Source organism: Tympanuchus pallidicinctus, unplaced genomic scaffold, assembly GCF_026119805.1.
Source record: "Tympanuchus pallidicinctus isolate F22 unplaced genomic scaffold, pur_lepc_1.0 scaffold3, whole genome shotgun sequence".
NCBI classification, from domain to species: domain Eukaryota; kingdom Metazoa; phylum Chordata; class Aves; order Galliformes; family Phasianidae; genus Tympanuchus; species Tympanuchus pallidicinctus.
Window position 1 is genome coordinate 13,504,775 of NW_026294747.1, and position 27,364 is coordinate 13,532,138.

The window sequence follows — 27,364 nt, forward strand, 5'->3', positions numbered from 1 at the left end:
GTGATGCTGCCTCATCTTCACCTCTAGGGAAACACAAAATGTCTCTTCTCATCCTTCAGCTTCATCAGGGAAAGGCAGAAGTGTAGCCTTTATAGCTTAGTAGTGAGTATGGTTAGTAATGGGTTTTAACCTCATTTTAAGGAGGGGTAGACAGAAATGTGTATTTTTCTTTCCATCTAAGCAGAGAAATCCTTTGTGCTCTATTTTAAAGGGATATAGAACAACTGCTAAGCGATTGGCAGCACTTCCAGTATGGCTACTGCAGGCATCTATGGCTTTGTCCCAGAGCCACCACAGGGGATTATTCATGCTCCAAATTCCCCTCCCCAGATGAAGGCTTTCATCTCTCACCAGGAGATGCAATGCAGTTCACAATGCTAGGAGAAGCAGGAGAGGATCAATAGATGGGCTGAGCTGCAAAGCAGATGGGATGGAGCAAGGAGAGGCATCCTGGAGCTTCATGATAGCCCATCTTGCCCCGTGCCGGTGGCTGGGCTGGAGGCAGTGACTCGAGCATCCTGCAGGATGTGAGCTGAAGGCACTGCGGTAGCATTGCCTCGGGCCAGAGACGCAGCCGTTGCCTGGCAGCTGCGAGTTTCCAGGGAAACCAGAGGTGCTAACTTGTTAATGAGCCCCACGTCCCCGATTGCTGCCGCAAAATAATAATAATTAGTAATAGGGCCGTGTTTTAGGAATCCCTCAAACAGCAGGAGCCTGCCGAGGGGAGTTTGCTAAGTGCCGAAGCACTTGAAAGAAAAGAAGGTATGTGGAAGGAGGAAGGGCGGAGAGCTTAGCAAAACTGCCGCCTTTTACATCTTGATCTGTGTCTGGAGACTGGGAATCAGCAGGGTTCTGCCAGTGTCCTGGGTGGTAAGCCTGGGACTGCTGGAAGTTCTTCAGGAACGGCTGCTCTCAGGGGTTACTCTGGGATGGTGAGCGGGCATTTCTCTGTGGTGGCAGCCCTGTTGGCATGCTCATGGATACCCAAGCTCACTTATGTGATAGAAATGCTTTTGAGAAGGGTTTGGATTGGAAGTAACCTGGAAGATCATTTAGTTCCAACCCCCTGCTGTGGGCTGGGACATCTCCCACTAGACCAGGTTGCCCAAAACTCCATCCAATCTGGCCTTAAGCCTACAGCTTCTCTGATGGGATCAGAGCTGCCAGTCCCTCGGATATAATTTTTTCCTTAGCTCTGTGCTCAGGCACGACTGGGTGCTTCTTCCAGCACATCTGTGGCCAGGTTTGACCCTTCTTTCAGCATAATCTGTGTGCAGCCTACCTCATGAGGCAGTTCATGGCACCTCCATGCTCTCTGCCAGCAGCCAGTCATACCCTGTTTCTGGTCTTCAGCTTCATTTTGTGAATTCACTTCCTTTGCTAGAAGCAGATTTTGGAAGTTCAGCACAGATCTCCAGAAATCTTTTGCAGCTGATGAGTAGCAGTGCACCTGAGGTCCTTTGTTCTGTGCTCTTTGCAGACTTGGAGGCTTTTTTTTACTGGTAGTATTCCTCCTTTTCCTCTGCATATTAATCTCTTCTGTTTGAATTTATTTTGAGTGGAAATGGGAAACAATGGTAGAAAGAATTGGAACAGGAGCTGGAGAAAAAGAAAGCTCAGAGGAATAAGAAGCTGGCTTGCCCAAGGCAGCAAGGGGAGCAACTGCTGATCTGGGTCATGGGTGGAGGGAAGGTAGGGATCTTCAGAACACAACCACAGGTGGATATGCCAGTTAGTGAAGTTTATGATTGCTGCAAAGACATGCTGGCCTTCCTGTTAACATCTCCAAGAGAAACTAGAGCTGTGCCCTTCCTGTAGCCACGTATTTCTGCTGGGGCCTTGTGCAAGATGAGAAATTGAGGAAGTGGCCGCCACCTTGGCAACTGTTGAGCCAGCACAGGAGTGCATTCCCATGGTCCTTCCTGCCACAGGGGCAGACTTGGGTCAGGGTGTGTTTTGGGGTTTTCTTCTGGCTGACCAGAAGAAGGTCACAGGCAGGAAGACTCCCAGCAAGCAGGTGTCTTAATGCCTATGCATTAAGTCCTCTGCTCAGCTTTCCATCCCTCAGCTGCAGCATGGCCCCTCCTGTTTTGCCATCCCTGTTCAGCTAAGCCGTGTGTCCATCTCCTCATTACAGGCACTCCAGGGAGAGGTGGGATTAAAGGATTGTGGTAATGTTCTTCAGGAACACTCGAGAAGATTATGATGGCTTTAATAAACTGATAAGAGAGGGATGCAGCTAGGGTTTCTGAAACCCTAGCTTAGGCCTCAGGTTAGCCTTTACCTCTTGTGTTGGAGGCTGGTCTCTGGTCAGTGTGGTGAAGGAGTAGGTCTCTTACTTCAGCAGTGCTCCTCCATGTCTGTGTTCCTTTGCTTTTCCTTGGCATTTGCACTTTGGTTGTCCAAGAGAAAGGCACTATGCAAGTTCAGAGGGACCCAGCTCCTCCTGAGCGTTCAGTCTACCAGTGAGGTTATGCTTGCTTAAGACCGTGCTCAGTTTGTATTTCCCTCCCTGGGCAAGGCTTTAGGAGAGAAGAACAGAATGGGACTATCTTGCACTGCCTCTTTCCACCTCTCCCATGTGGAACTGGGCACAGGACCTGGCTCACTTGTGTCACCTCTATCTGCCACCGGGTCCGACTGGCAGTGCTGGTGCAGACAGATGTGTGTTTGGTTGTTCTGCAGGAGGATGGCTGTTAGTGCAGAGGGAAAACTCCCCTTGTGTCTTCTGATTTCATCCACCCAAGCTCTTGGTCATCTGTCAACGCTTCATACATGGGAAGCCTCTCTCTGAGCGAAGGAGATCAGGAATCTTCTGTTCTTCCCAGACCCCCCATAGTTCACCCTTGTTCGTTATCTGAGGAGTAGATACTCTGTTATCCCTAGAGATACAGTACAACATGTCCAGTCCATTGGATCACTCCTTTCTCTTACTTCAACCTTTTTTCTTATCCCTCTGCCTCAGCATTATCCCCATCCTTTTTTGTCTGTCACCTTCCTCTGCTCCCTTTTATTTCTTGGATGTAATTGGAGGAGCCAAGAATTCGCAGCCTGCTGTCCTGATGGGGAAGGGAAGCAGAAAGCAATTTGGGGAGTGGGGTGTGAAAGAAAGACAAAGGGTGAAGGGGGGTGGGAGGGGAAAGCTGGCTAATTTGCATCCTTTCTGAGTGCCCTGGCTCTATAGCCAAGGTACAGCAGGGGGTCTTCTGGCAAGGCGGCAGCAACGTAATGAGGTGTGTCATATCCCAGCAGGGGCCAGCCTCGCTCCCTCTCACACCCCCTAATTAGAACTGTTTCAATTTTTAAGCCCCCCTGGAGGAGTGCTGTGGGGAGGGGGAACTGTGAGCCGCCTGCTGTGGGGCCAGGGACAGCGATGCCATAATGCCAAGGGGTTGCAAAATGCTTTGTGCCAGAAGGGGCCACCACTATTGCAGCTTTTAGGGGATTTTTCTTTTTTCTCTCTAAGTTGAACAAACGTGTTAGCAGCATGTATGTGTGCAGGGATATCTACCCCCTGCTTTGAAGAGCAGGTCTGACAGCCTGGGGAAATAGGAGGGCTGCTAATGCTGAGGTTGGAGAGCTGTAGATGCTGAAATATCCTCACGTTCTGCAGCTGTACATCCTTTTCCTGCAAGCTGGCTGCATCTTCAAGGTTTGGTGATAGGTAGCAGAGGTTCCTAGTTCAGAGTTGGAAAGAACCACTAAAGGCCATCTGGTCCATTTCCCCTGCAATGAACAGAGACACCTACACTAGATCAAGTGCTCAGAGCCCTGTCCTGCCTGACCTTGAATGTGTCCTCAGCTGAGGCATCCACCACCTCTGTGGGCAATCTGTTCTGTGTCCTGCCTGAGCAACTTTTCCTGGGTGCCCTTGTACCACAAGGGCTTGTGATGTGGGGAGCTCCTGAGAACTGTTGCTTGCTCTGAGCAGGGTGACTCCTGTAGTCCATAGACTAAATCCTGGCCCTGCAGAAGTCAATGAAAATCTTTACACTGGCCTTTTCAGGTGCGGTAGTCATAGTCTTAATTCAGATGCATTAAAGCCTCCATGCAAGAGCTTGTGGGTTCTGTCTAAAATGCTTTCTGGAAGAAACAAGAAGAGCTTGGTAATAGCCCTGCTTATTTTCTGAATGGCTGTGGCAGCATTAAAACTTAATGCCATTAAAACAGGCCTGCAATGACGTGTGCCATTAAAACCTAAGAAGACTCCCTGAACGGATCATACTTGTTGACCCATGAGCTGCTCTTGGAGCAAATTCAGCCCTCCTCGGCTGCTAAGATGGAGCCTCATATCTCCCACTGTGCGTGAAGCCAATTTTAAAGCCTGCACAAGTCAAGTACCAAAAAGCCACAAAAAAAAGCTTTCTTAGAAAGTGTGGCTATCTCCTTGCCCCACTCTTCTGAAGGCCAAGCTCCAGGCCCAGAGTAAGCACCAAGTTGAGATGAGAGAGAATGACCCTTAAGATAAGCCAGGGAAGGCTCAGGTTGGATGTTAGGAAAAAATTCTCAGAGTGTTGAGGCACTGGACCAGGATGCTGATGGAGATGGTGGGTTCACCATCCCTGGAGGTGTTCCAGAACCACGGGGATGTGGCACTGAGGGATGTAATTCAGTGAGCGTGGTGGGGATGGGTCAGTGGTTGGTCTCGGTGACCACAGAGCTCTCTTCCGATCTTAATGATTCTATGATTCTGTCATTCTCATCTATGCTGTCCTGCCACCTGACCGGTGTGTCTCTATTCTCCTCTCTCCCCAGGTTCAGCACCATGAGTAGGCAGCCTGGGCGCTAGCAGTGTGAGGAGCCCAGCACGGTGCTGCTCCGCTCACACCTTGCCTCACTGCTCATCCCCGTGGGGAGAAAGGTGCTGGCAGCCCACCCTGCCCTTCTGCCCCGCTCACCCTAGAGCGGACGGGCCCGTTATGGCTGGAGACAGACTCCCACGCAAAGTGATGGATCCAAAGAAGCTGGCCAGCCTCCTGCGGAACGGAGCGGAGGGCACCCTGGTCATTGATAGCCGCTCCTTTGTGGAGTACAACTCCTGGCATGTCCTCAGCTCTGTCAACATCTGCTGCTCTAAACTGGTCAAGAGGAGGCTCCAGCAGGACAAGGTCTCTATCACAGAGCTCATCCAGCCCACCTCCAAGATGAAGGTATGGAGATATGGGGATAGGGAATGCTTCTTTGCCCCGCTGGGGATATGTATGCTTGCAAAGCCATTTCCTGCAGGGGCAATGTTGTGCAACCTGCACCCTCTCCTGCACCCTGTTGACTGCCCTCTCTTCTTTGACACTGCCTTCCTTCTGAGAGCTGGAAGACCAATGGCCACAGGGCTCTCCTGGATGACTTGTTTATATCCCCCACTCCAGTGACATGCCCTCCCCAGGCCAGTCTAACAGGTACATCAGCCTCAGGAATTGCCCTGTGCTGGCAAACAAGCCCCAAATCCTTCCTGGAGCTGTAAGCTTAATCCCTTGCTAAAAACTCTTCCCCTCCCCTCTGTCATCTCTAACTCCATTCAGGGACATGTAATCCTCCTCCCTTGTGACGCCAGGAGCTCTTATCCGGTGTCATGGCATATTATCTCTCCCAGGCTCCTCTCTCTATCTCTACCCGTTAAATAATAGAGGTGGCTCTGAGCCATGGCTGCCAGCCGAAATAGCACTGGGTGACCCCGTGGTGGCCCAGGCAGGGTTCTGCCCACCCTGAGATGCTGCCATCGGCGAGACAGTGGAGGGCGCCTTGTTCCCTTTACACCCCAGTGCCTCAGAGTCCCTTCACCTCCTCCACCCAGCATCCCTGAAGTAGCACATCCCCACTGCAGTGCAGCTTTGGCATGGGGATCCCCACCCCTCATTTTGGAGTGATGCTGTCCCATGCCAGCCCACTACTCTACCACTGCACTCCTGCTTTTCACATTCCCCAGCTCCTCCCTGCTTGTAATTTTATGGCAAAGCGAGGGTAATTCAGGCGATTAATCAAATGCTGGGCCCAGCTGGAGCCATCTGCAGCGTGTCCCCCCCCCTCGCCACCCCGCAAAGCCACTGCCGTCCGTATTGGCTGCTGGTGACATCACCCTGCCAGGATCAAGGAGTCGGAAGGGGGGTTTGGGGGGGGGGCGGGTAGCCTTGCTCCAAGTTGCTTCAGTGATGCTGTGGGCTGGGTGCTTTGGAGGGGATTGCAGAGAATGATTCCTGAACGGCTTGAGCCGTTTGCAAATCCCCAGGGGAATAAAGCAGGAATAATCAGTTTTCATGAGCTGGGAGCCAGCGTGGTGCAGCTGCCCTCCTCCTGGCGAGGGTCACCTCTGCAGTGGCTGCTGTCACATGGAGTGGCAGCAGCAAAAGCACTGCAACTTTGTAGAGGGGGAGCTAGAGGAGGATGGGGAGGGGGTGCACGAAGAGTTAACATCAGCTGATGCCATTCTGCCTGCAAGGCTGCGGTTCAGCAGCTGCAGAGATGCCGCAGCAGGCAGCAGTGTCTCCCAAAGGATGCTCCTGCACCAATACCAGTGGCTCTTGTCCTGGTTCTGTTCTGCTAAGGATTGTCCCCAACCTTCACAGCCATCCTGGGGTTGCCAGTGTCCCTGTGGAAGGAGCAAAACTACCTCCTCCCCACTCCTGCATCTTTATGCAGCTGTCCATCCTTTCGTGGGGATGTGGTACCTAACCCTATCCGGGTGGGGACAGCGAGGGATAGGGGCATGGCTAGCATTGGGAGCAGATGGCAGGAAGGGTGACATCAGTGGTGCAATTGTCCGGTCCCATTATTCCTTCTGACGGGCCTCCCGCCCTCCTCCTGTTTCCTGTTCTCGGCCAGGGCTGCCAAGACAAAGGCAGCTGGGAGCACCGCCATGTACCCAAAAGGATGGGGTGCTGCTGAAAGCCCAGCTCAACACGCTCCTTCCTTGCTTGTGCAACCCCAAAAATCTCAGCCCTGATGGGCATCGGTCACTGTTTGCCCATCTCTCGGTTGAGAAGCACAGTTTTCCATCCAGTATGGCAGAGGATGCTGCTCACAGCTCTTTGGGATGCTCTGGTCTGGGGGGTAACAGCAAATGCAAATCTTGGGAAAACTGCTTGGTGGGAAAGAAGAAAAGGGGAAAATCAATATTCCTCTGTCCTTTCATTGCAACATGTCTATCACCTGCCCTGGAAGCGGGGATGTATCTGAGCCAACCCTCCCTGAGCCGTGACATGTGCTGTGTTCCCATTGTACACACATATTTTCCCCAGGAGCTGCATGACTGGAGCAGACCTGTGGCCCACAGTCTGGGCTAAGAAACTGCAGCACTTATCCATTTCCCAGCGAATCACTTTTATATTTTTATTTTATTCTGAGGAATTCTAATTTTTACAGCAATGGTCTTCCTTGGCACAAAAACGCTCTACCTGCATTGGTTTTGTTTTCAAACCCAATGCCAACTGGAACCATTCAGCTCCTCAGAGCCATTTCAGGGGAAGAGGGTGTGGGAAATTTGTTGTCTGGGGTTCATTTTGAGTTCTGAAGGGAAATGCTGAGAAGTTCACTCCTTTAAGATCTCCTTGGAAAGTCTTCCCACATCTTGACCTGTTCTCTCTTCCCAGAATGTAGCTGTCTCTGGGAATGGCTGTAGCAGTGGTTCGAGGCATGACAGCAGTCTACGAGGGCTGTGGGGATGTGTTTATTTACTGGAGGAGCCCAGCTCTGGAAGCAGCTGCTTTGCTCTAGGGAAAGCCAGGGCTTATTTCTGAACCCTGTGCCCGGCTGCTTTTTATGTTTATGGAAGTGGTGTTATTTCAGTGGAGTGATTCACTCTGTTTTGAAACAGTATGTGACTGAAATGTCTGGAGTAATTGGGATAATAAGAATGCCTCACTCTTATCTTAGCCCAGCTCACCTGGAGGGCTCAGACTGTCCTGCATGGCAGATAAGTGCCATTTGGAGGTATGAACCTATTCAGTGCCCTCAACAGAGTAAGGAGATACACGTGAGAGATACCTCTGGGGGAGGAATGGGCTCCCCAGGAATGCCCAGTGGGTTCTCCAAAGGTGATGCTCCTTCAAGGCTTGGGGACAGAGACCTGAGTGACTTGGTGGGACCATAGCACCTGTGGTAGGAAATGGTTGGTGGTTGGACTCAGTGATGACAGTTGAACTCAATGATGGTTTGACTAAATGATAGTTGGACTTGATGAGGGTTGGACTTGATAATTTAGAAGGCCTTTTCCAACCTAGATGATTCTAGGGTTGTGTGAAATACCTGTTCTATCTGAGCCATGGGACTGGAAATGCCAGCACTTCCATGTGTGATGTGTCGTGAATCCTTCATTTCGCAATGCATGTTTTTCTTCAAGTCAGGCTTTCTCCCCTTCCCATTTCCACAGCCCTTGCCCACCATGCTGGATATTTGTTTCTGCAGCGGGCCATGCAAGGCCAGTGCTTGTTTGGCATTTACATCGAGTGAAACCTTATAACTTTAATAAGATGTAAACCGTGTCACACATATCTGCTGTTGCTCAGCAACCCTGCAGTAATGGCCAAAACAAAGCCTCCCCGTGCAGAGGGAACACTAAATCCTATTGTGGGATAATTCTGCTCGGCCAGAGCTGTTATCTCCCGTGATGCCCCCCCGTGGCCATCCTGGACGGGGTGCGAGCCTCTGCCCAATCCCCTCTTTGCCTCACTTTTGGGGAGATGCATTTGTGGTGCTTCAGGCTGAGTTTTCAGGACAGCATACTGTGGCGGAGGACAAAGAAAGCCATGAAGAATGTCAGTGGCACATCCAGAAGTGGCCACTGATTTTACTCACCTTGCACAGTTTTCAATGTCTTATTTTAAAATTCTCCATCCTTTCCTCTTCTCTCTCCTCCTGCCACTTCCTTTTCTTTCCTCCCTTCATCCTGCTGACCCACTTGGCCAAACTGGCTTCCCGGTGCCCCACTGATTTCCAATGGCTGTTCTCAGCCCTGCAATGAGTGATACGCTCTGTAAAATCCATGTGCACTGCAGTTTTATTGGGATGCAACTCCCATTTCAGGGCAAAGGGGAAACTGCATAGGATGTCAAAGCTGCCCAGCTGCTGCTTCGTTACAGCTTAAGGTCTGGATCTGCTTTGGGAAGATGTTGGCACACCTCAGGGTGTTGCAGAAAACTTGCCCTAGGGATTGGGGGAATATATTTTGAACATAATGTTTGTGGTTGTGTTACTATCTATAGCAACTCAAAGGTAATGAGATAGGGAAAGCGAATGATAGAGCAAAAGGAGGGGAATGTTTATGAGTGCAACCCAGTTGAAGGAGTCTCATAATGAAGTTCTGATCCTTACTGAAGAGATATGCACGGGGAGGGTTTTGCTGATCACCTGAATGGGATGCAGCAGCTCCAATTCTCTCATTTCACTGGGAGTGCAGAGGGATGTCACACCAGAAAGGCTTCCTGTGCATGGGGGGGAATGACTGGCTGGTGTTGATGTTGGAGTACTCATTTACATCTGTGGGGCAGACACAGATATGCAGTACCCAAACCATAGTGGTTGTGCTCCCCCCACAGAACACCACGTGCAGAATTGAGTCCGGAGTTTCTCTAATGCCAGTTTTTTGCTATTCCTCACAGGTGGAGGCGGAGGAGCACCAGGACGTGGTGGTCTATGACCAGAGCACACGGGACGTGACCGGCTTGGCTGCTGACAGCTTCCTCTCCATTCTCCTGGGCAAGCTGGACAGCTGTTTCCACAGTGTCTCCATCCTCACAGGTAGGAGCAGAACCTCTCAAGGGCAGCAGAAGTGATGATGATGATGATGGTGGTGCTGTTGCACTGTAGGATTATGGTCCCCTCGGTGTGGCTCTGTGTTACCATTTCACTTGATGCTTATGTGGTTATTGTGGATTTATGGTGTAGTGGCCATATGCTCTGTGATGAGAGTGTTATACTGAAGGGAAAGTTGAAGCTGCCTCTAATTCCAGTGGCTGGGGAACTGCCTGGCTGGCTACTTCCAGCCCAAACCATTCTATGATTGTATACTTGGGGTAAATGCCATTAAACCAGAGTTATGGTGGGGAGAGCAGAGGAATAATGGGAATAAAACACCCAGGTCTGACAGTTTGAGGATTTCAAAGGCAAGCAAAGGCTACGGAATCATGCTAAAGATGGTTAGCATGGAGCTATATTGAGGCCAATGTCCAAGGTTTTCATGGTTTACCCAGGGCACAGCTTGGTGCATAATGCCAAAATGGAGAATGTAGATTTGGTCATGTCCTGGAGGAAGTCTGCCTTGTCTCTGGGATGTCAGGAAGAAGCCTTTGTTGCAGACCTAAGAAAATGCCATGCTCTGGTCCCTTGTAAGGATGATGTCACTCACTGACACCCAGCCCATGCAAGCAAGTGAGCACCCCTGGTTTTGACAGCTGTCTCTGTTCTCCCTGGATGTGGCGCCAAAGACCCCCATGCAGGTTTGTGTCTGCCTGCACTAGGTGTGTGAGAAGGAGTTTAAGACACCCAATTAAAACCCGTTTACAGGCTTCCCAGACCTTCCCTTCCGCCCTGCCTTCCCCCTGCTGAAGTCCTCAAAGAACTGCATTCCCGACTGGTAATTGCTGAGGTTTTGGCAAAGCCTCTACTGCTCCCTGTGCCTCAGGATGGCAAGCAGCACGGCCTGGAGCCTGCTAATGGGGAATGCAGGCTGTTAATGCATGGAAAAGAAGAAAAAAAAAGAAAAAAAAGGAACTGAAATGTAGCACACTGGGTCATGGCTGCTGAGTTTTATATGGAAATCATGACTCAAAAACACTGCTGAAAGCATCCAGAGGGAGGCTGGGCATGCTTTCTGACACACACAGTTTCCTCCTTGCTGTAATGTGGGCAGCAGCCGGGATATTTTTGACCCAGGTCTGCAGTGCCTGGGAGGTCTGAAGGGGATGTATGTGAGGCCAGAGCCTGACCCCTTGCCAGGCTCAAGGTAGGGCCCCTCTGCCTTGCAGTCAGGTATGCATCCTACTAAAGCAATGGGTTCCATCCTGATCTTGCCCACATCCATGTGGCATCCCTACTCCTTGGTCTAAGGAGATGGGGGAGCACGAAGAGACTTCAGCCCAGCCCAGGCACTTCATCCTGCTCAAAGCCATCCCGCTGCTACCCTTCCTCCCCATCCCATCTGTGGCAGTGGGCACACACTGAAATTTGGAGAAACCCAGAGACTTGCTAAAAGGTGCAATCAACTGGGTCCTAGGCATCCCCAAACCAGTGTGCCTGCCCTAAGCAGTCCCAAAGCCATTTGGGATCCCCAACTTGCGTTGTCCACAGCAGGGACAGGACACAGGAGTCCCAAGTGGGTGGCTTTAGGCTCGTTAGTTTTCATTTGTTTCAGTGTCCCAAAACATCACACTTGGTTCTTGTTGTTCATCAATCCTGTTTGAATCAATCTACCTCAGAGCAGCTGGTGGAGGCTGGGGTAAAACCCCAGGAACTGAGGTGGCAGGAGTGAGGGCAGGGACTCCTCAAGGGTTAACAGCCCCAGAGCAGCAATTCCAGCAGGGCTCAGAAGGAGGAATCTGAGTCAATTATTCCCAGTCTTGGAAATCATCATCATCTCTTCTTTCTCCACCTCCCCCCCCCCCCTTTTTTTTTAATTGTGTAAGTATAAATAGTGCTGCTTGCTGCCCTCCATCCGTGGGAGCAGAAAGCCTGTTGATTTATATGGTTTTCCTGACATCACATGAAGTGGTGGAAAACTGAATGGAGCCAACATTTTTCCTGCATTACGTAATGCCCCCTCCCTCCCTTCAGCCCAGCTTTGCTATTCCTGCAGGAGCCTGACTGTTCTTTAACCTTTGTTTATTTCAGCACAAACCCTTGCTTTTTTTCTTTGCTTTTTCTTTTTTTTTTTTTTTCCCTTTGCAAACCCCCGCTTTGTTTTTATTAGCAGCCATTATCTGTTTATGAAGCGGCAGCAGTCTGGCTCCATCGGTTGCTGATGGCTCAGGCAATGGCAGCCCTCATGCTGGAGCCCAGCCAGCGCTGTGGTGCTGAGCATCTGGGTGCTGAGCATTAACGCTCCTCTGAATGAAAGCAAACAAAGCCCGATCTCCCCGACCTCCTCCACAGCTCAGCAAAGCGGTGGGTGAGAGCTTGGGATGCTCCTCCAGATGATGATTGCACAAAGCAGGGCTCCGGTTCTTCAAAGGAGATGATGTTCGACTTCCTTAGGGATGTTCCAGTTTTTCACTGGGTCCAGTATGGAGAGAGTAGGATGCTGGTGGAGAGTCCTCAGCTTTATCTTTGCAGTATCGCACCGACCTGAAACTGGCCCCTCGCTTGCTGAGCTCTGGTCATGAGCTTTTCATCTGGCTCGAGAGCACATGTGAGATCATCTTCGGCCCCCTGCCCCCTCTCCGTTTGTACCAATTCTTCAAGGAATGTTTAAATTTTCCAGTCCTGTTCTTTCTAAATTTGGAGCGTCTGTTTACTCCCAGGATTTGGAAAGAATGTAACAGTATCATCAGTGAGAAATCCCTCCCAGGCCTCTCCATCCTCCACCAACCAGCCTTCTCGGTGCTACTGGTCTTGGCCCAGGTCTTCTCCATCCTGGCAGTGCCATGGACAGGGACAGTGATGGCATTTGGTTTCAACTCTTGGTCTTCCCCATTGAAGGTGTTGAGTTTTCTTGGGCAACCTCTCCAGTGGAGTGCAAAGCTTGGGTGTGTTCTGTTTTCACTGTATGGTGAGCAGGGGGAATGGTTTTAAACTGAGACGGGAGAAGTTTAGGTTAGATATTAGGTGGAAGTTTTTCAAACAGAGGGTGATGACACACTGGTTGCCTGAGGAGGTCATGGATGCCCCATCAACATTCAAAGCCAGGCTGGATGTGGCTCTGGGCAGCCTGGTCTGGTGGTTGGTGACCCTGCACATAGCAGGGAGTTTGAAACCAGATGATCATCGTGGTCCTTTTCAAACCAGGCCATTCTATGATTCATTCTGATTCTGTGAGATGAGGTCTGTATTGGAAGTTTCATCTTCTTGGTGAGGTCACTCCACTTCCTAAGGGGTGAGTGTTGCCCTCCCCAAGGAGCTGAGAAGCAGAGAGAACGAAAGGCTCGCTCTCATCATCATCATTAAAGTGTAATGATGGTTGCAGAGTTGTAACTGAACAGTGGTCTTGATGTGGAGGGGGCTGATCTCATTCACAAGCTCCTCAATTACTGAGGAGGTTTGAGAACGAAGGAATTTTGTATAAATCTACCAAAGCCAGGTGACTTAAGAGCAGGCAAAGCGTAAAGTGGAAAGAAAAAAAAAAAAAAGGGAATTGACATTGCAAAAACTGATCTGAGCTACCCAGCACCAACTGGGCTCAGCACTGGCTGAAACAAGGGCCTGGGGGAAGGTGATTAAAAAGAAAAGAAAAAGCACTTTTTCAGAGGTGTGGTGTTAGGGTTTTGTTTTGTGTTTTTGCTGCACTGGGACAGTCCTAAAATGAGCTTGAAAAATATCATCTGAAACCAGAGGCAGAAAATACCCCAAGCACGCATATTTTTGAGTTTAGCTCAGAAGATGGAAGGTGGCAAAGGCAGCTCTCTTTATTCCGTGCTTGCGGGTGGGTTTGGTTCCCACAGAGCCTCTGCCAGGCATGTGGGTCTGAGGATGCTCGTGGAGGCCAAGTGTGAGGGCTGGCTCAGGAACCCTTTGATTGTGATGTCTGAGAGCATCTGTGGGCTTGAAAGTGAATCCAGCAGATAGATCCACACGTGCTTTCCTCTAAAGCTCATCTAAAATCTACTCCCGTGAAGAAACAAAAGAGGATACGTGGACAAGCGCACCAAGTGTCCCAGAGGTAATAGCACCCTGCTTTCCTCAGGAGCTCAGTGTGGTGCATAGGGGGGTACCTGCAGCGACTCTCCTCTTTTGCCTGCCTTTAAATGCCAGATGTTTAGAGAGCTGGATGCAGAGCACTGGTTATGTGGGACCACAGGGCAGGATGCTGCAGTGCTCACTGCATTTGAGATGCTTCTTCAGGCCCAGTCACCCAATCCAGAGGGTTGAGGTGGCCCCTTCTCACACCACTACCAGAGCCAGGAGATGTCTGCAAGGGTTTGGGCTCCCTTGGGACCATCAACCGCATCCCTGGGAGGGGTTAAGCCAGGTCATGTATGTGTGAGCTGATTGTATTCCAGACCTATGCTCTAAACCTCCCTGTTTAGCAGCGCTGTCGTCAGACAACTTGTTTTTCCGATTCTATAATTACCCCATGGATCTTCCCTTCCCCCTCCAGGCTGCGTTTTCAACATTTGGACCCAGAAAAGGCGAGCAAAACGGGGCAGGGGAGGAGACGGGGCTACAGAGGAGCAGCCCACCGGTTGCTGAGACTTCAGAAATCATCATGTAATTTCATTTCTCATTTCTGGAAAGCTGCAGGGAGGAAAGAAACTTCCCCAGGAGGAGATCGCCATGGGCAGGAACCCGTGCCCGGTTATGATTTCCTTCCTTCTGAGAAACCTGCCTCCCCTTTTCCTGAGGCCTTGGCCTCCCACATGCAAAGGTCTGCGATTGTGGTTCTTACCAGGTCCTGGTGCTGGGTGGGGAGAGGAAATGCTGGCTGCAGCCCAGGGGACCACAGGCAGGAGGGAGCTGGGAGTAGGGCTGTGCCTGGGGAAAGGTGCCCGCAGGTCTGCTGCCTGGTGGAGAAAGAAGGCTGCATTTATATGAGAGTAGGAGGTACGTGGGTCAACATCCCTGAGTAGAAAACTAGGTCTAAATGCATCTTGAAATAACTTGTGCCTAGGGCCCTTGCAAGCCTGAGTGAGTCCAAACCAACTGGCAACCAGAAGAGGGCAAGGGAAGGCGAGTGCATGCTTGTGTTCTGTTTGGGGGGGCAGGTTGATGATAGCACTCCCAACTTCACCACCTGCCTACTATTGCCCCTCTGCGTGGCCTGGTGATGATTTTCACCCCAGAGAAGTTCCAAATGTCCCTGGAAGAGTTCAAGAAATGTACAGATGTGGCACTGAGGGATGTGGTTCAATGGGCACGGTGGTGACAAGTGATGTTTGGATTAGAGGTGATCATAGTGGTCTTTTCCAGCCTTAATGATTCCACGATTCTGTGATTCTATGAAATGCACTGGGTGTCAGGCAAACAGAACTGCTCACCAGCAGGGAGATGCCAATGGAATCGGTGGTGCAGCTGGCAGTGCTACAGCATTGGTGGAGGCATCTCCATTGCCAGCAGTTGTTCATGCTGCCCACCAGCATGTGTCCCTTTTCCCTGGGAATTGGTGGAGTCACCATTCCTGGAGGTGCTCAAGAAACATGGAGATGTGTCTCAGTGCCATGTGGTCTGAGGCAGGATGTGGATGGGTTGACGGTTGGACTTAAATGATCTTAGTGGTCTTTCCCAACCTTAATGATTGCATTCTATTTTAGTCTGCACCCTCCGCTGCAAAGGTGGGGATACCAAATGCAGGGCCACCTCTGTGAGGGTTGGCACCTTGGGCATCACGGGGAGTTGCTGCAGGAGCTGCTCACCGACTGTTGCTTTTGGGAGAATGTGGCTTCTCGCTCTTCTAGCCTCGCTGGAGCATGCTTTGAATTTTCTCCAACCTCTGCCCCACATCTGATAATCATCAAGCCATATTTGTTACAACAACAAGGCTCATTAGGAGGCAGGCTCCGCTCGGATGGGAAGGGGGGAGGGGAGAGCACTTAGTTAATGCCGATGACCTCATCTCATGTGATGTCATTCAAAGGAAAAACACTGAAGTCACTCGCATATGGCTCAGCCTGGGGTTTTTCAGCCTATAAAGCTCCAGATTTTCAAAGACACAATGCATGCCCCTTCCCCCTCCTCCCTTCTCCCCCCCCCCCTCCCCCGCCTCCTCCGCTTACTATAATCCTGAATGATTTTCTGGAGGCCTGGGCTCAGACCAATAAACTTGCAACAAGCAGCGTGGAGACATATTAAGGAGTCTCACAGGTGGGAATGAGGGGATGTAAGTAATTCTCTCCCCCGGGACAAAAGGAAAGCAGAATATGTACTAGTCCCAACCTGCCTCAGAAGTCCTCATGCAGAGAAAGAGCCCAGTGGGATTGGGGAGGACTACTCATTAATGCCACCTCTCGCTGTACTTTTGGAAGCATCTTCTCTAACTCGTGGCTTTGCTCCTCCAGACTGATGCAGACAGCTCTGAGGTGAGCCATGAGCAGTCCATCACAGATGCTGGCAACAGGGTCCCAGACTCTGCCATGCAGCGGTTGCCTGTTATATGCCAGAAGATAATTGTACCTTTCTGCCTCATTTTCCCCTTGGAATGGAAATGGTGGTAATCCCCTTCCCCATGTTTGGGTTCCGAGCTACCCATCCCGTGGATATACGTTGTTCCTGGGGCATGTGGAAGGGGCATAGCCATGGGGTACCCACTGACAGGGTGCAGGGATGAGGGCAGGGGCACAGCCGTTAGCGCAAACCCATTTCCTTCCCGGCACTTCCTCTCTCCAACCCCCTGTCCCCGAATTAACCCAGCAGGACTAAACCCAGCGGGCTGCTCGTGTCCTCCCGCAGCAGCTGCAGGGGGGGAGCGTGGCCGCATCCTGCGAGGAGGGCGGGAGGGAAAAGAGCTGTTGCGCCTTTAAGCAGCGAGCAAAGCATATGTCAGGCGCGCAGCCCCTGAGTTGTCCTGCGTGTCTGTGTGCTGAGTAAGGAATGCGGTTGCATGCCTGACCCGTTAGCTATGAGCCGCCGTGGTGGATGGATCAGCGGGGCTGCTGCTCATGTGCTGAGCTCATTCAGGCTGGAGCGGGAGCTGCACGCGCAGGCAGCCAGCGCAGCGCAGGCAGGGGAAGGGGCAAAGCTGCCCCCCCCACCACCATCACCACCCCCAGCCCATCTCTCCTCTTTTTAGCTTCTTCTGAAAGCTGGCGCAGGGGGAGGCTCTGAGGGCTGCTGATTCGGCGAGGTGGCGTAGGGTTTTTTCGGCCCGCCAGCTGTTGTTTTGTTAGGGAGAGAGGTGCCCCCGCGAGCAGCAGCTCGGCTGCCTGGATGCCTGTGGACGTGATGCTCGCTCCCTCCGAGGACCAGTTCTGGACAGACGTGCATGAGGGGCAGATGAAGCTGAAAATAAGGGTGCGGAGGATGAAGGAGAGCAGGGACATGCGAGGTTTGTCAGGCGGCCGGCTCCTTGCCTCGCGATGCGGACGGAGGGGGCGGCGGGGGGCAGCCCGGCCCCGGCTCTGCGCGGGGATGGAGATGGGGAGCGCAGCGCGATACAAAGAGAGCGGGCAGCGGTGAGACTGAGGCGACGAGGAGCGAGAGCACGCAATGGGCAGAAGCCATTTGGGAGGCGGCGGGATGCGAACGGGCGATGCGCGGATGAGGGGTCCGTCCCCCGGGTTTCCCCTGCGGTCCCTGAGGATGCCGCATCCCCGGTGAGGGGGAGCGGTGTGGGGCTGAGGGTGGGTGGGGGCAGAGAGGTGCGGGGGGAGAGATGGATGGAGCGGCACTGCGGCTGCCGGAGAAGCCATTTCGCTTCACTCGTGGTGCTGCTGCACGCCCAGCTGTGGGTTGGTTGCTTTCAGCAAAGGGTTCGGCAGCTTACTGCTGTGCCGGGTGAAGGACGGGCAGAGGAGGGAGATATTAACTGGAGCAGCTTAAAAATCTGCCTAGCCTGGGATGACCTAGATTGCCGAACGGTTGAATCAAGAAACTTCCCCTCCATCACCATTTAAAATGGGAGCCTGCTAAAAGTGCTTGACAGGTTTTTGTGGCACGAACCACATAACCCAGCGATGGTGTCATTAGTAATAAGTCAGTCCTGGAAATGACACATTTTCCTTTACATAGAACGAGTAAGGTCGGTCCAAAGCAGCACAGTCACTGGAGGGAAATGAAGCCCAGCAGCTCTGGGAGTGTGTCCGTGTTTGTGTGGGTGGAGGGCTTCCTTTCTGCTGCTTTTCCTTTTTTTTTTTTTTTTTTTTTTTTTTTCAAGGAAGTTCTCTGCTTGTGCGGTGTGAGCAATAAGGTGGGGGTCCAGGACCGATCCCCAAGGTCACCCCAAAGCTGCTGGGGGTGATGTTTGGGGAAATGGGGAATTCACGTGAATCAGGAACAGGGCTGATTCATCGGCTTTCTCATCACACCCGCTTGGAAAATAAAAAGAGTCAGCAATAGGGGTGATGAAACGTGGAGCTGAATGAAGGGAGGATGAAAGCAGAGCCTGAGATGGGGAAAGCGTAAGGGCTGGGCAGGATGGAGGGAGGGCAGCAGATAGCTCCTCCATTGCACTGCGATGGGTGAAAGCAGGAGCTGGAGAGACCCATGAGCGTGGCTGGCTGTGGTATATCAGGAAGGCTGTGCAGGATTGGGCTTAGCAATGATGAGTGCAGAAAGCGTGCTTTGCAGTGACAGGCAGTACAGCAGAGAGGCAGCTCGTCCATTGCTGCAGCCAGGAGATGGCAGCTGGCCAGGATGCAGAGCAGTGGGAATTCACCCAGTGAGCACCGGGCATCACTGCTATGGGAAATAGCAAGGGGATAGCAGGGGGAAAACTCAACCACTGGCACCAGGAAGCTCTGAGGAAGCCGGGAGCTTCCCATCGTGCAGTGAGTAATGGTGACAGTAAGCAGCATTGCATCACAGCACCCGGCTCAGCTCCCACCCAGCACAAGCAGCAGGGAGCCGGCGCTTCACAAGGAGGGATTTTCCCAGCAGCTTGGAGGATGACATGCGCTGTGCCCGGCCCCTCTGCCACCCTTCTTTCCATTCAATCTGCCGTTGAGGCAAGGTTCTTGTAACATCCCCAGCTCTTGTCAAAATCTCCCAGAATCCCATTTTGGAGGCTGTTCGGCTGCACCCCAGCCCAGCACTGCTGAGATGTATGCTGGAGCGTGTGCCTGCTGCCCCTTGCCACGTGCCACCCTGGCAGCGGCTGCCAGCACTGTAGGCATCTTAATGAGAGCTGGGCAGAGCCTCTCTCAGCCTGCTCTTGGGAGGTTTGGGAGGGGTTAGGGGTCTTCAGCACAGTGTGGCAGCATCTCTACGCTTACTGGGCTGTTAGCTGGTAGGCACTGGGGCTGTGCCAGAATGGCTGCAAAAGCTCTGACACCTGCTCGGAAACCCCCAGCAGCTTCTTAATGTTTGCTATAGGTACAGTGAAGGTGGGCTGTAAAGCACCTCTTTAACACCTGCTGTGGCTCTCCTGTCTGCTCCTGGTCTTGGGGCTTGCAGCTCTGGCTGGCTGCTGCAGAATGGTGACAAAGTGCAGCAACATATCACTTCTTCCCTATCTCCTTTTGGGCAAGCTGTTGTGTTTTTGCCAGAGGTGGGGACAACGTCCGAGGCTGGAAAACAGATGAGGTGTTGCCACTGTCCACGCCATGAGCTGCATTTCCAAATGCTGATGATAGGAGAATGGCTGGACTGGATAATCTTAGAGGTCTTCTCTTGTTGATTCTACGATAAAGTGACAATGGAGAGGTCCCTGGTGCCTCTCGCACCCTCTGATATTATCCATATTCCTGGCACCAACACAGGAGCTCTTTGTTCCCAACAAATCCACCTTCACTTGAAAACTCTTTGATGCACAGCAGGGAGAGCCTAGTGAAGATGAAGGTTGACATGGGATAGCAATGTGGGACTTCTCCCCTCCTCTGCTGGCCACCAGATACTACCCCATCTCCAGGGCCATGCAGCAGGGCTGCAAGCAATAATGCCCAGGATTATTTCTCTGGAGATATTGCTGAATGAGCCCCCAACATTTAGGGGCTCTAAAAGCCCCCAGCTTTCCCCTGGTGCTGCCTCATGGCTTCTTTCTTTGCCAAAAGCCCCTCACCAGCAAGCCGGGCCATGGGGAAACATCAATAAGACCCATAAGCATCCACATACATCAGATAGAACTCTTTCCTGACCCAAATTCTCCATGTACCCAGAGGAAGGAAGATCACCGGGCTCCACTGCTCTTTGAACAAAGGCTGGGGTATGTGGCCTGGGGTGCAAAGGGGAAAGCCGAGGTATTGGTGGGAACACTGCCAGGGACGCTCACCGCCTTTGGGATTGTTTGGAAGAGCTTCTTTGCTTTCTAAAAATGTAAGGCATGCTGGAGCAGCCGTCACAGGCGGGGTGAGTACTGCTGTGGGGTTGGACTAGCAGTGGGTACTCATCTCTAGGGTTTCCCCTGAGCAGCTGTGAGAGGGGTGGAGAGCGTGGGGGAAATAAGGACAGGAGGGATGGAAGCACAGCTGAAGGAGATTTGCCTGGGGCCAACAAGTGGCCTATGCCCCCACTGCTGCTTCCCATGCAGGGGAGGCCAAGGGGGAGAAGGCAATGCCGGCGTGTCCCAGCCTGCTGTAGCGATGAGGTCACCATATGCTCATGGCTTTTGAAGAGGGATCTGAAGCTGGAGGCAGCCTCGGGCAGCTCTTGATGGGTAGGAGCAAGAGTGAGAGGCTGGGGAACGGAGCACTGCTCTCTCGTGCTGTACGTGTGCCCTGCTCCCCATAAACACACTGAGTTTCTCTGGAAACCCCCCACATCATTGTGCACGAGTCAAATCTGTGTCCTATTACACCCTACACACTTGCAGAAGGCACGCTTTCTTCACCATGCAAACCTTTCTCCCCCAGCTTCTCCCCACGTGTGCTTGCAGCTCGAGTGGGGCAGCGACACGTGTGCAGGGTGCTGATTTACACTCCTTGGCAATGGGGACGCGGCACCAGGGTGAGTGGTAACCAGAGCTGCACTGCACCTGTGCTGGGCCTCCTTCTTTCGCTGTGATTTAATGTCCCAGTTGAGAGGTGATGTCATTTCAGAGGGAGCCAAAGAAGAGGAAGTGCTAGAGAAGATGATAAGGTGCTTTAACTCTTTGCCTCCTGACTCAGGCAAGTTTTAAAGCTGAGCCTTGTGTTAGCCACCAGCCAGGGAAATGTAAGAAAGAGGAGGAAGGTTGGCTGGAAGACGTTTTCTGGGGTTGATGCAGGAGCTGCTCCCCTGGACGAGGCTGTAACTTACAAGATGCAAGGAGATGGTGATGGAAGATGGTGTGAGTATGATTTCATGCCCTGCTCTGATTTCCAGGAATTTGCTTCAGAAGAATCGGCAGAACTGCCACAAAACCCTAGAGAAGGTATAGTGAGCATGCCAAGCCTGCTCTGTTTCCAAGAGAAGAGGCTGAGTGGAGCAGTCATTAAGTGAGGGCTCATTAAAAGAACTCATTCCACTGCAGAGATAGGCCATAGTGTTGAATCCTGTGGTGCTGCATCCAATATAGGAACTTTCAAAAGGAGGAAGTACACAGGTCCCAGTCAAACCCCAGAGTCTTCACTGCCCTTTGGGTGATGTGCTCATTTTTTATGATTGGAAAGATCTCTGGGAATGTTGGTTGGGCTGATATAACCCAAGTTGCCCACTATTACAAAAATGTACTGCTCAGGTGTCTTCTTCTGGAAGGGAATGAGGTTGGGCCACCATCTTACTGTACCCTAGGGAATAGGATCTCTATGCAAGAGAAGTCATCGTAGTCTTCCAGTGTTGGCAAATAAATGTTTGGATGTATTGTGACTCGGCACACAACAGTAGAGGTAGAGGCTGCAAGCTCAGATCCAATTTCAAGCTACACCAGTAACTGTCACTCAGTCTTTTACACTACAGAACACAATTCCACAAATCGAGATAACCAGTGCCCTTATGTGACCATGCATGATGTGCAGAAGTGCTTTGTGTTGCTACAGCAATGCTCACTGCCCTGCCGAAGCCTCTATTCCTGCCGCATGAGTGGGAAACTGGCTTTGGGGCAGGTTTGTTTCCATTTAGACCACGCATTTGATGGTGCCAGACACCATACCATTGTCAGATGCTACCTATTGCAGCCCAAGCCAGGCATTTTCTCTCAACAGTAGGCTTTGATATGCTGAGATGGTCTGAGTAGCTTGTTGTGGAACACTGGGCACTGCTTGCTGTCATGTTCACCCAGGTCAGACTGTGAAAAACAGTGAGGAAATCTGTTCAAGATAAATTAAATTTCTCCACTTCTGGCAAAATGTACATTGCAGCCCCTCTCCAATTTTTCAGGCTTCCTTTTCTAATTAGTGCCACCGTGCAAACCGGGCCAGCCTTTGGCTATTAGAAAGGCAGGAAATCTGTGCACAATATCACTGCCAGACTGTGAGCCAGCTCAAGTGCAATGGCCTACAGGTAGCCATGTGGTACTCTGGTCAGAAATCCCAGGCTTGGGCTTGTTCAGCAATCAAGTCATCCTGCCCTCATGCTTTTTACTAGCAAAATGTGACCCTAGTTATTCCCAGAGGGTAAGCAGGTTCCTGTCATTTGGATGAAGTTGTGAAAGGTAGGAGGCAATGCAAGGCCATTTCAAGTTGTACCAGAGGAGGTTTAGATTGAACCTTAGGAGAAATTACTTTATGAAGGTGATCCAGCATTCAAATGGGCTGCCCAGGGAAGTGGTGCAGTTCTCATCCCTGAGAGGTACTGAAAAGATGTGTGGATGTGGTGTTAAGTTTAGTGATGGAACTTGGTAAGTCAGATTAATGGCTGGGCTTAATGGTCTTGAAGGTCTTTTCCAAACCTAGACGATTGTATGATTCTAAGTCACCTCATATGTGCATTAATATCCAGCTGCAGCAGGAAAAAGAAGAGCTGGCTCTTCTGTGTGTGTGTGGCACAGTCATCGCAATGTGTCTGCAGTGGTTAACAATGGTTGTTGGATTTTTGTTCTGCAAAGCTCTGCACTCATCATGGGCAGTTATCACCATTTCATCCCCAGCCCTCCAGGTGACAAGTACTGCTGGTCCCAGACTTGCTGCTGTGAGCTCAATGCCCCTTTTTTTCTCTGCAGGAGGCTTTGCCACCTTTTCATCCTGTTTCCCGGGGCTCTGTGAGGGGAAGCCAGCTGCCATCCTGCCGATGAGCATCTCCCAGCCCTGCTTGCCTGTGGCCAATGTTGGCCCCACACGCATCCTGCCGCATCTCTACCTGGGCTCCCAGAAGGATGTCCTGAACAAGGTACAGCCTCATTGAAGAGATGTGTCTGCCCTGTCCTGTCTAGGAGAGGGCTGGGTGGTGACTCCTCCAGCCATGAAGAGAGTAGAAGTATGGGGATGGGCAGCTTTGGCCAGGGGCTTGTTCGGGAGACTCAAAAGTGGGCAAAATTTGGCTAGGGGGAGGGAGGAGAAAGGAGGGATACTGCACTTCTGAAGTGCTGGAAGGACAGCAGCATGACGTCATGGCAGGGAAAGAATTTTGTTTAAAGGGAAAATAACAGCAAGAAGAAAGAAAGAGGAATTGCAGCTAAAATGCCACTGGCAAGAGGGAGCCAGGCAGACATTCTTGCTCAGGGCAGGAGTGAGTAGAGGGACCAGGAGAGCAGAGCAGGATAGAGACAGAAATGGGGGAGAAAAAAAAAACATATAGGGAGTAGAATGAAATGAAGGAGAAAAATGCCAAGAATGTGAGCTTAGAAGCTGGCTGGCTCCGTGGAGCCAAGGCTGGGTTCTGTGGAGCCAAGGCTGGGGACAGCCTTTCTGTGAGCTGGGGTGGGCAGGGACTGGCCACCAGACGGCCACAGACAAAATCTCCTGAGGGCCAATGTCAGCCAAGAAAATTTATGGTTTCCTTTCCTCCCCACCTCCTCAGAGGGTTTTGTTTATCTTTTGGAGCTGTATTTTCTGCCAGCACTGCAGTGTGGTGGCCAGAAGATGCTCCATTCGTAGGCAGCAGAGTGGGGTCAAGTGCAGAGGTCACATAAAGAGAATGCTTCTCCTCTCCAACACATTGAGAGGCACACTGCACATATGGAAGGATTCCTCTACTCATAGATTTATTTTCTCCTCCTGTTTAATTCCAGATCTTCTCTGAAATAGTTCAGTTCAGGCAGCTGACACAGGCATTCTCCGTTGCTATATGCAACATGCCCTTGGTTGTACAGACAATACATAATCAGGTGGGAAGGGGAAAGGACAGCCAGGAATTTTGTGTCAGCAACACGATTAGATGAAGCTGTATTTGTCCTGGGAGGGAGAAAATGGAGCTTGGTGCGTCTATAGCAGTATGCACCCAGCAAGCCAGTTCCCTAGGGGATAGTCCATAGGTCACCCCTTTATTGCAGTATTTCACCTGACCCTAGTTATCTTGTCATTTTATTGACTCAAATATGGGCAGTGATGGTGGCTACTGAGTGACTGAAGCAAAAAGTCACAGAAAAATGGCCCAGGTTCACTCCAGAGTCAAAAAGAGGGAAAAGATGGTTCCTCTCAAGTGGATGTTCTGAGTTATAAGTCACTAAAGCCTGAAATGGGCCTCTTGTAGGCTAAAGTGCAGCACAATTTAGTGAAGAAGTGTGAACAACTAGTAAGACTGTAAGAACTCCCAGTGCTTTTCAGTGTGGGTTGAAAATAAAAAAAAAGAGTGGACATTGGTTAGTATGGAGTGCTACCGATAACCAACTTGGTTGGTGAGGCACCACTCCTCTCTCAGTGGATACTTTCTGAAATTTCAGTGAGACTTCTCATTGGTTTCCTTTCTTACTTTCCCATATGGAATGCCTTTCCAGGATTCTTTGGTCAGGCTGAGGTACCAAAGTAAAGATCTGCTGAATTACAAGCCAGCAGTATTTAAATGGGCACATCTCTCTCAGCCAGTTTGTGCTGAGCATCAGTTAGGTAGCATCAGCCGGTTGACCAGTTGGGTCAAGGAGCCAGCGGAAGACCCGTAGGAGCAAATATTGGGATGGCTAACAGCCAGGAGTGTGTGGAGAAGCACAGAACTGAGCTGATCCTTCAATTCCTTCTCTCCCACCAGGACTTGATGACGCAGAATGGGATAAGCTATGTCCTCAATGCCAGCAACTCCTGTCCCAAGCCAGACTTCATCTGTGATAGTCACTTCATGCGCATTCCTGTCAATGACAACTACTGTGAGAAGCTGCTTCCCTGGTTGGATAAATCCATTGAATTTATTGGTGAGCTTTCATTACAATAATTACAGACCCATCAGTTAGCCCTCGAAATCTGGTCTCTTATTCTGTCCTCCACAGCCTATTCCCAGCAACTCTTCTCCTTTCACACACAGGAGCTGAGGGTTGGGGATAGAGGCCAGAGTCATTCTGCACAGTGTCTCTGATCGTATCGATGTTTTCTCTCTGTTTTTCTCTACTGTGCTCCAGACAAGGCCAAGGTGTCCAGTTGCCAAGTGATCGTGCACTGCTTGGCAGGGATATCCCGGTCAGCCACCATCGCTATCGCCTACATCATGAAGACCATGGGTATGTCATCAGACGATGCTTACAGGTGAGCATATCCCAGAGGACAGGGAGGGGTTGTGCTGGTGTGCCTCAGTCCAGGGAAGGAAAGCAGCCTGAGCCCAGAAGGAGAGAGTGGTTGCTCCTTGAAGCTCTGTCTTACCTTGGCAAAGTGCTGGTGAAACCGAACCAAAGCATTCCTTCACACAGTGCATGCAATGATGGGAGCAGTGAAATGGTGTGTGGGCAGGCAAAACCCCCAGAATCTGAGCAACCCTAACTTTAGTCAAGGAGGTCCCAGACCTCTTTGTTCAGAAGGTTCTGGATAATGCCTCTTCTCCCAAAGAGGCCAAGAGATTAGAGTGTGATTTACTGAAGGACTAAGCACCAACCAGAGCTGTCTGTGCCTCTTGGCAGGTTTGTTAAGGACCGCCGCCCATCGATCTCACCCAACTTCAACTTCCTGGGCCAGCTCCTGGAATACGAGAGGAGCTTAAAGCTCCTTAAGGCCCTGAAGGCCCAGGGCGACCGGGGTGAAGGAGAAGCTCCTCAGGACCCAACCGAGGCATCTGAGGCTGGCAGGCACCCCACACCGTCTACCTCAGAGAAGGTTGAGGACGTACCAAGAAGCACAACCTCTGCACTCCCACCCAGTGACCCTGAAAGGCAAGGTGGGCCACCCAAGGTCTTGTCACCCACGGCACTGCAGCAGGGACTCAATGGCTTGCACCTTTCCTCGGAGCGCATCCAGGACACCAACCGCTTGAAACGCTCCTTCTCCCTGGACATCAAATCCGCCTACTCCCCCGGCCTGCGGCAGGACCCCCCAGGCCTTCCCAGCACTGGGGAGGCCCCCAAGCTCTGCAAGTTGGACAGCCCCTCGGCAACCAGCGGCCAGTTCTCCCCAGTGCCCGACAGCCCCGACTGGCCCAGTGGGCCAGACCTCCTGCTGGAAGCCAAGGTGAGGCAGCGACGCAAGCACCGGCACCAAGCCGGCTCACCAGCCCACGGCCTCAGCCTCAACATCGGCTCTGCCCGCAAGAGCCCTGGGGCGGACGACAGCCTCCAGCCAAGGCTCAGCCTGCCTGGCCCACCGCCGGCCTCCAATGGCTCCTGGGGGAGCGTCCACCTCGATTCCCCCAGCACCCCCTCCTCTGAGGGAGGATGGTACTTCGGCACGGACTCAGCCAGTAGCGGTGGCGGTGGCACCGGCGGTGGGACTCTGTTCAGCGGCAGCAGCCCGTACCCCCCGTTTGGTTGCAATGGGATGCCGGGGGGCTGTGAAATCAGACTGAGGGACAAGCAGCGGGCCGAGGCGCGGGATGGGAGGCACAGCTGGCATGAGGAAGCCGGCGCTGAGAAGCAGTTCAAGAGGAGGAGTTGCCAGATGGAGTTCGAGGAGACCATGTCCGAGGGCAGGTCCCGGGAGGAGCTGGGCAAAATAGGCAAACAGTCGAGCTTTTCGGGCAGCATGGAGATCATCGAGGTGTCCTGACACCCATCGTGGGTGGTTAGAGAGAAAGGGGTGGGGGGATATTTAAGATGGGGAGAGATGCAGGGAGGGCGGGTGGGGAGTATTTATACCCGCGTGCGCATTTTCAGAAGCACGCACATTGAAATGAAAGCAAAGAGGAATGAATCCAGAGTCAGGAAACATCACGGTGAATGCTTAGTGTCCCCCCCTATGCCCACCCTGGTTCTCCCACCCTAGCAGCCTCCAGCTCGCGGTGACATCACCCTGGGCTTTTGCACATGGAGCAGTGATGGGAGAGCAGCCCTCAGAGCCACATACTTGAATCTGGGGTGTAAAATTTGAAAGGGAAGGGGCAGGAATTACCATTTGGGGTTGGGAGGGTGAGCAGAGCCTGTTCTTGGCTGGGGCAGGATGTGGTCCCATGAGGACAGAGCACAGCATCACTCTGTCGAAGTGGGGAAGAGGCAACCCAGCTATCCCTCTCCCCACACCCCAGTGCACTAAGCATGTGCCCCCGTGTTTCTCTGGCTGAGTATCCTAAAGATGCTGCACTAGAGCAGCCCTATACATATATAAATATATATTATATATAATATAAAGAAAACACACACACACAAAGGAAAAAAGGTAAATGGTTTTACTGCGATTTTTATTGAGACGTAAATAATATTTCAATTTTTTTTTTG

General features: G+C 51.7%; 1 protein-coding gene across 4 annotated transcripts in view; it reads left to right on the top strand.

The window, feature by feature from the left end:
- The window catches only part of DUSP8 (dual specificity phosphatase 8), a 33,197-nt gene extending 6,440 nt beyond the window's left edge, over window positions 1-26,757 (top strand). For 3 of the 4 annotated variants that reach the window (XM_052693608.1, XM_052693609.1, XM_052693607.1), the window contains exons 2-7: window positions 4,756-5,150; window positions 9,591-9,729; window positions 22,805-22,971; window positions 24,766-24,925; window positions 25,130-25,253; window positions 25,622-26,757. In XM_052693608.1, the coding sequence (XP_052549568.1) occupies window positions 4,920-5,150; window positions 9,591-9,729; window positions 22,805-22,971; window positions 24,766-24,925; window positions 25,130-25,253; window positions 25,622-26,699 (1,899 nt within the window). In that variant the 5' untranslated portion in view covers window positions 4,756-4,919 and the 3' untranslated portion in view covers window positions 26,700-26,757. Of the gene's footprint in view, window positions 1-4,755; window positions 5,151-9,590; window positions 9,730-16,632; window positions 17,120-22,804; window positions 22,972-24,765; window positions 24,926-25,129; window positions 25,254-25,621 lie in introns of those variants that run through there. The other variant, XM_052693610.1, reaches the window with a different exon arrangement.
- Window positions 26,758-27,364: the final 607 nt, after the last annotated feature.